The sequence below is a fragment of the Durio zibethinus genome, chromosome 10 (assembly GCF_047325235.1).
Source record: "Durio zibethinus cultivar Kanyao isolate XHJ-2024 chromosome 10, ASM4732523v1, whole genome shotgun sequence".
In the NCBI taxonomy this organism is placed as follows: domain Eukaryota; kingdom Viridiplantae; phylum Streptophyta; class Magnoliopsida; order Malvales; family Malvaceae; genus Durio; species Durio zibethinus.
The window spans coordinates 17,059,339-17,067,899 of NC_143171.1; the positions used below are offsets into that span (position 1 = coordinate 17,059,339).

At 33.2% G+C, this 8,561-nt stretch overlaps 1 protein-coding gene across 9 annotated transcripts; it reads left to right on the forward strand.

Moving 5' to 3' along the window:
• The first annotated feature begins 1,978 nt into the window (after positions 1-1,978).
• LOC111292285 (transcription factor GTE4-like) lies at positions 1,979-7,179 on the forward strand. 9 transcript variants are annotated; one of them, XR_002690500.2, is made up of 7 exons: positions 1,979-2,401; positions 2,479-4,319; positions 4,411-4,449; positions 4,539-4,649; positions 4,739-4,814; positions 5,769-5,935; positions 6,759-7,179. XR_002690500.2 is itself a non-coding variant. In XM_022884580.2 (5 exons), the coding sequence occupies exons 1-5, from the start codon at positions 2,688-2,690 to the stop codon at positions 6,776-6,778; spliced, it is 1,878 nt and encodes a 625-aa protein (XP_022740315.2). In that variant the 5' UTR covers positions 2,347-2,687; the 3' UTR covers positions 6,779-7,179. The 9 variants fall into 9 exon arrangements, 4 of the variants coding, with proteins under 4 accessions (XP_022740315.2, XP_089622969.1, XP_089622970.1 ...); XR_002690501.2 differs by having other exon boundaries at positions 2,347-4,319; positions 4,398-4,449; XR_002690499.2 differs by having other exon boundaries at positions 2,347-4,319.
• Positions 7,180-8,561: the final 1,382 nt, after the last annotated feature.

An 8,561-nucleotide genomic window follows, 5' to 3' on the forward strand; every position in this document is an offset into this window, starting at 1 on the left:
TAGAGATATATTATCATAGAATAGTTGGCATTAAAAAGCTGAAACTACCTCTCACTCATCAAAACTACTCTTACACATGTTCTAAACTGTGAGAGTGAATTTCAAACACCAATAAATTATATTATTTTTCATAAAAATTATAAAAAGTTTTTTTCATATATTTTCAAAAATTTCAAAAAAATATACAATAAAACATAAATTAATTTTGAAAATTTTGGTGAAAAAGAATCTAAAACATGCCAAAAAAGGCACTGCATGTTCTCCAATCAAAATTTTCAAAATTTTGAGAGTAATTAATCTACAATTTTGTTTTTCTAGTTTGACTATTATTTTTTTCCTAAACTATAGTGTGTTTAATATCAAAATTTTCCTACAAATCCATATTATTTTAGGATACATATTTAAGAAACCGTTTTGGTCTAAAAGCATATTTTCAAAATTTTAGGATTGAAAATCTTTTTAAATTATTAAAAAAAGTATTCTAGCATGTCAAATAACCATAGAATCAAAATTAGAGGTGAAAACAAGATGCTAATATTTGATACAGCGATAGGATTATTAGTAGATTAAGGTTACTCACTCTAATTTTATTCTAAATTTTCAAAATTAATTTACGGTTGCTTGCATCACGAACTTCAAAGATCTACTTTCTATTTTACCATTTGAACAATTGTTTTAAATCTTTTTAGTCTATGAAACAACTATGAGAATTGTTTATAAATTTTCACACTTCAACTACCTTGGGATACCCAATAATTAGGTAAAAAAGAGTTTATGAGAGAGAACTTTTTACTAAAATAATTCTTATTAATACTTCTTATTTATTTCCATAAGTACATGTGTCTATTTATATATCACATACCTCAATACTATTGAAAATAAAATTGTCATATTATTTATGTGAAATTGTATTAGAAATAAAATTCTAATTCATCTCATATTAGAAATTAATAATGGATTTGATTCCAATAACCCTAAACATAACCACGTGTTTATAGGCTCCAAAAACCATAAACTATATTAGCAATTTAAAAAAGAATTATCAAACCAAAAATAAATTTGAGTCAAAAGCCTAATAGATTCAAATAGTATAGAAATTATAACCATTGAAGGTATTCAGCTCGGCAAATATTGTCCACTTTTATCTCCTTATTTATATGACTCTTTAATCCTTATCCTTCATAGTAACCCATGCATCCTTCAAATTAAGAAAGAAAAATTTGTTTAATTAAAGACTATTATACTTCATTAAGTGAAAGTTTGAATGAAGAATAGCGAAGATGAAAATTTTGTTAATTTAATATTTAAAATTTATAATAATTTTTTTATTTTGTAACTTAATAATTAAATTAATAAAATGTTCATCCTTATGTCTTTTCATTCTTTCTATCAAATAAAATCTAAATTCAATTTATGCAACAAAATGTACAAAAAAATCCTACTTGCCCCCGATGTACACAGGAGGATGAAACTTGTATCATTTTCTTTTTGTTCATACTTGAGGGTTAAAGTGTTATTTTTTTTTCCCGCAAAGTACCCATCTTCTAACACAAATGTCATGAAAGTTTATATTCTTTTATTCTTTTTTTAATGGTTTCAGTTTTATTGTTAAAGTTTCACTTAATAACATGAAAAAAGAGATTTTTATTGCGCGCAGTAGTTACATTTTATGACTAGACATGGAAAACTCTCTATCATATAATGATATTTGGTACAATGAGGGGAGAATTTTATTTATATTCAGTACTCCTATAATATAATTATTTATTTATAACTTAAAATTATTTGAAATTTATCAGTAAAATTTTTATAAGAATGAATTTATACATGATTAAATAATTATAAAATTATAATAAAAAATTATAAAAGAATGAAATTGCCAATAAAATTCGCAATTCGGATTTTCCTAAATTTTTGGGTGAATCGGATTTTATCCATTTACATTTTGAGTTTTTGACCCCTAAAGTGCATGCACTTGCAGTCCAGTCCACCACAGCCAGACAGTCGCGCGTCAATCCCCTAGAAACAGCCCGGAATTAAAGCACACCCTCCCTCTCATCGGCTGGGAAAAATCTACAAAAATTAAAGCTCCCCGCCATAATCTAACCCTTTACCCCGACTTGACGTCGCGTCACTCTCCCCTGTATCCAAGCTTTCAAATGGTTCGTGCTAAACACGAGAAGAAAAAGAGCGTGACTGGAACACCCTCCATTCCCGCATGATACTTGATACTTCCCGCGCACGGCTCTGTAGATGCACCCACACGCTTCTCTCAGGTCGTTTGTAACCACGAGGGCTCTCCTCACCGTACACCTGTAAGATAAGGATAAATGGAAAAAAGTCGAGGGAAAGATAGTAGCGTGGAGAGAGAAAGACCGATCTGAAAATCGAACAACCGAAGGTAAGGTCTTTCTTTGTTTCTTTGTATCTATAATTTAGTTTGGCTTTATATAGATGGTTTTAGTTTTAATTTTGTAGATCGAGGAGGTGTTTTAATCACTAGATTTGTTGTGTTTGTCGTTGGATTTGGTGGTTGAAACTTGGGGGAAGTCTCAAGTTTGGGAGTTGAAATTAGGGTTTTGAAGGTGGAGGGAGTTAAATCCTAGATTGGATTGATTGCTGAGGCTGAATTGTTTGGTTAGGGTTTTAATACCCTAATATATATATATATATATATTTATATATGCATGGCTTCTGGGGCAGTAGTTGGAGAAGGTAAAGATGGTGAGAGGGAGAAGCATAGGTACACTGAGAGCAAGGTTTATACTAGGAAAGCTTTTAAGGGTCCCACTAAAAACAATCTTGTCAACATCACCTCGAACAACAACAACAACGTCAACAGCATTGCTGCGAACAGCTCCTCTGTCACCGCTGTCCCTTCCGCTACCAACAACGAGAACAACACCAACAAACACTCTGCTGAAGCACCAGCTCAGCCTCTTCCTTTGGAGTATGGGGGTTCAGCTCACCAAGAGCCTGCTCCACGCGAAGATACTGCAGTGTCTGTTGACTCTTCAAGTCTTAACAAGCAGCAGGTTGCCAGTTCAGAGAACCTAGTGAAGATCAATTTGGCTTCAAGGTCAAAGCAGGAGATGCGGGAATTGAGGACGAAGCTGGAGAGTGAGCTTGATTTGGTGAGGAATTTGGTGAAGATGATTGAAGCTAAAGAAGGGCAAGAAATTGGGTTCAGTAATTCCCTTGTTCTGTTGAATGATACTGTTGATTATGGTTTCAAGAGGGTTCAACCAGAGCTGGCTTCTGTGGTTATTGCTCGGGAGCCTGTTAAGCAATCAAGGCCTCTGAACCAGTTGAATATTTCTGTCTTGGAAAACAGTCAGGGTGCGAATGAAAATTTGGAGAAGGAGAAGAGAACACCTAAGGCAAATCAGTTCTATCGAAATTCTGAGTTTTTGCTTGCAAAAGATAAGATTCCGCCAGCTGAGAGTAACAAGAAGTCGAAATTGAATGGGAAGAAGCGAGGGGGAGGTGAATTCACTCATGGTATGGGTAACAAGTTCTTTAAGAGCTGCGGTTCTTTGCTCGAAAGACTAATGAAACATAAGCATGGTTGGGTCTTTAATGCTCCTGTTGATGTCAAGGGTTTGGGTTTGCATGACTACTATAGTATCATTAAGCATCCCATGGATTTGGGTACTGTGAAATCGAGGCTTAACAAGAACTGGTACAAGTCACCTAGAGAGTTTGCAGAGGATGTGAGACTGACATTTCGAAATGCTATGATATATAATCCTAAGGGACAAGATGTTTATGTAATGGCCGAGCAGTTATCAAAGATATTTGAGGACAAATGGGTTGCTATGGAGGCGGATTACTTTCAAGATATGAGACTTGCAATAGAATATGAAGTGAGTCTTCCTACGGCAACAACAATAAAGGCACATGCAATGCTACCACCTCCACTTGATATGAGAAGGATCTTGGATAGATCAGTGTCGATGATATCCCCTGTTGATGTGAGACCAAAACTGAGTAGGACCCCTACTCCAAAAAAGCCCAAGGTAAAGGATCCGTACAAGAGGGATATGACTTACGAGGAGAAGCAGAAGCTTAGCACTAACCTTCAGGGTTTGCCTTCAGAGAAACTTGACAATATTGTACAGATTATTAAGAAAAGGAATTCAGCTCTCTTTCAACATGATGATGAAATTGAAGTGGACATTGACAATGTGGATACTGAGACTCTTTGGGAGCTAGATAGATTTGTTACCAACTACAAGAAGAGTTTGAGCAAAAACAAGAGAAAAGTTGAACTTGCCATGCAAGCCGGAGCAGAGGCTGAGCAGATTGTGCCAGAGAAGGTAAAGCTTTCTGTCATAGTTTCTAATTTAATAATCTTTCCCTTAGAGTTTCCGAATTAATGCTTATGTTGTATTTAGTTAAAAACCTCAGCTCCTGTTTTGGTCGAAGTGCCAAAGGAAGCCACAACTAGTAAGTTTTCAATTATAAGAATGATGGTATTTTGGTTGCTGCATGCTTGGTTGGACTGATAGCTAAAATTTATATTCTGTTACCTGCAGATGAACAGAATGTGTCCATGTCACCTGTTGAAGTTGGAAAACAGGGAGATAATGCTTGTAGGTCGAGTAGTTCAAGTAGCTCTAGTAGTGATTCTGGGTCTTTTTCAAGTGGTACTACGATTTATTTCTAACTAGATTTTTTTTGGGGAGGGGAGGTACATTCTTTCTAATTGCTCTAACATATATAATGTTTATTGCAGACTCTGATAGTGAAAGCTCCTCAGCCTCTGGGTCTGACGCTGGACATTCACCAAAGTCTTGAATGTTTTCATTCAGGTATGATGAAATTTTCCTGTGTCGTAGAAAATTCAAGATTTGATTCTTCGACGTTCCTCCTGTGTATATGCTCGTTTCCACTTCTGTTGTAGAAATGTGTACAGTTTTGTTAATATTATGGTTCTTTTAAATAGTATGAATGGTGTTTAGTGATGGTATTTGATGTAAATGGTGGTGAATATCCTTGCCTGGAAAATACTATGTAATTGAGCACATGATAACTTGAATTAAAACTTGGATGAGTAAACAATTGTGGTTCTTGAGACCCCAAGGCAATACCTCAATGAGACTTCAAGTTGGAGGTCTTAGATTCAAACCTTGAGGAGGGGAGAGTGAGGTTTATAAGATAAAGAGAGTTACCTTTTCTATTTGATGTCAATGGGCTGTCACATGTAAGAAAAAAGAAAAAAACTTAATATCCTTCTGATATGAAGACGTATAGTTTCAATATTGGATGATTGGAGAGTATATAAACTGAATATTGAACAATTCTATGTTCAAAAAGATGTGTTTACTTTTGGCAAGTGGGATATCAATGATGCTTGTGTAATTCTATGTTAAAAAAAATGAGTTTGCATCTTTTTGAGAAGCAAAACTGATTCATGTTATTGACTTTTATGACTGGATCTGCTGGTGTAATTGTATGACTGAAGTCAACTGGTGATGGAAAGAGTGGTATTATACGTGATTCTGCTAATAAATGTTTATCCATGCTATGGCAACTCATTAGATTTACCAGTATCTAACTTTATAGTTGTTATGGTTCTTGACAGTGCGGCATTTGGAAATTTTTTTTTTTATAGATACTTCTTAGTGAGTTTCATTTCTATGAATTTATGATAAAATTTGTAGTTTTAACCCCTGATCATTTGCATTATTACAGAGTTTTGGTTCCACTTTTTCCCTCTTTTTTAATCTTCACATTTGGTGTTCTTCTTTGCTTACAATAAACAGTCATGATATGTCAAGAGAGATAAGTTTGCAATACCAAGTACTTGATGATAAAATTTCAATTGAGCATCAGAAAGAAGTTAGCTGCTGAGCAACACTTGTTTTTTTTTTCTTTGGAGTGAGGCGTTTTTCTACAAGAAGAGTTATATTAATCCTCTCTGCTATTCAGTGTAATTTTCCATCTATATAATGCAAATAAAACTATTGATAACTATATATTTGTCAATATATCCATCTGATCTAGTGTTGTACATCGCTGTTTTCCTGACTGGACTTAGGTGAATAACAAGTCAGTTAATGTGTAATTTTTATCAACTTAGGAAAAAATTTTCTGACATACCTGTGTTTGTGATACATCCACCAGATCCTCTGGAGGAAAATGTGTCTGGAGTTTGCAGAATAGTGTGTCAACCATTTGATTTTGATCAACTTTCTGACTAAAATTTTGTGATCTAGTTTGCAGTGGGCTGTGATGTTCTGACTTGGCTTGGTAATAGTATGTTGGTCTGTGAATATCTATGCTGAACCTTGGGTTAGGTGTAGCATCATATTGCTATCCATGCAAATGAAGATATATGTTATAAGTTGTATCATTTTGGTTCTTGTGGAATACAATAATTGGTAGAAACTTGTAAGTATTATAGTCACCCACCATGCCAAGAAAATCAATGAGATTCAGCATCACCATTAGTATGACCTTATTATTTTATGGAAGCAAGGATTTTCATAAGATATGTTAGTTAATGGAAAGCGAGTTTGATTTCTGTGGATCCTCTTGCTTCTGTTAAAAGAAAACATATTTTTTGTTTCATTTTCTGTTGCATCTGTATGATGGCTCTAAATTTCTTTCGTAGTTGGTAAATTGATGTTTTGGGGTCACTGCATTTATCGACTAGTGATTATAAATAGATGAGAATGCTTCAAATGACAGCTGGTGAGTGGGTCCTTTTGAATGTTCTATTTACTAATTTGTTGTGTTTTGTATCTTTTCAGTGGGTGATCTAAGAGTTTAGAGTAGGTGCTGATCCATTATGATCCTGAAGCCTCGGAGATTCATTTTTATGATGTGCATAAGTTTTTGGTGCCTCGAACTCCAAGGGCTCCAGCCATTTTAGCCGCAGGAGAGTGGGTCTTTTTCTGTTTCTGCTGTTCTTGGAAGTCGGAAAAATGCTGCAGCACTCTACATGTGGACTATTTGTATAATATGATTAGAATTTGGTGGTCCATGCTCTGAGGAAAAGTTGGGTTTTTGCGTTACTAACTACTGCTACTCATTCTAGTTTCAGGGGACTTTTTTTCTTTTGGTTTATGATGGCAGATTCAGGATTCTTTGATGTTGTATAGAGGAAATAGCATTGTAATTCAAGTTGATGAAGTCCATAATTCCTTCAAATGAAATAATCTGTGAAAAGCATTTTATTTTTGTGTTTGGTTATCTTATAATTCAAGTTGATGAAGTACAAAATTCCTTAAAATGAAATAATCTTATGTGTTTGCACTGGGCATCTTTTATCGTAATTTTATATATCGTGTCATACTAGTGGTTAGTCTGGAACTTGAAGATATGCTTTGGCGTTCGACAATAATGAAAAAAATGATTAGATACTGCAAGCCACTTTATTCTCGTTTCTAGCCACTTCGTCACGGTTGCCTCTGACCAACCCTGTTTCTCTTTTGGTGGGCTTTTGGGCTACCTGAGTTGACTCTATTGTTTTTTCGGTTCATAGGAGTTGATTTTGTTGTTTTTTCTGACACTTTCTTGGATGTACAGTCTTCGGATCCTCTTCCTTTATTTATTGATTCAGGTTTACAAGTGCACAAATTGAACAAATAATAAAGTGGTAAGAATCATTTGCGCGAACATTAAATAACAGAAGAGAATTAATTACCGATATTGTTCAATTTTAATTATATTAAAAAAAATCAAATAAGATAAATCTTTTTTTGTCGCCTTTTACGCTACTGAAGTTGACTTTATTGTTTTTTGGGTTGACGCTTTCTTCTACATACAACCTTTGGATCCTTTTCTTTTATTTATTGATTAAGTTTTGCAACTGTACAGATTAAACAAGTAATAAAATAAGAATCATTCTCATGGAGATTGAATAATAGAAAGAATCAATTACTGAAATTGTTAATCCTTGATTATATTCAGAAAAATCAAACAAAATGCAAATAACTAATTAAACTACTTTATCTAATTAAAAAAGAAACTTAACTTATGCAATAATCCTAAAAATTAATTTAAATATGCAAGAGTAATAATTAAAACTCAAACTGTAATTAAATAAATAACAAGTGTCATAACATTTAAATTCGAGAATCATTAGACACAAAAATATGAAGTCACCACTAATTTTTTTTATCTAAGTGTGATTCACTATTTATGTGAATCTATCATTTTTAAAGTTATTCTAAACTTAAGCTAAGGGTCTTTAAAAAGAATAAGTTCTGATTTATATCAACAGAATTAAATTTAGGAGTCGGTTAAGTGTAAAAAAAGTTTTAGCACCCTATTATGCCCAAAATTAGTATCAAATTAATCATATGTTATTTTAATTAAATCTTAATTAAAGATGATTTTTTATTAATTTTGATATTTAAATATTGAAAAAAAAAATCTTTAGCCTTTCACCAAAAAAACTTTTTTTTTTTTTTACTTCAAAAGTATTCAAGATAAACTCATTATTCATTTGAAGAGGCTTCGTTATTGGATTCATTAAATTTCTTATGAAAAATCAAAATCAAAATCAAATTCCTTTTTATTTATATACAAAATATTGTCGTACAAAAATA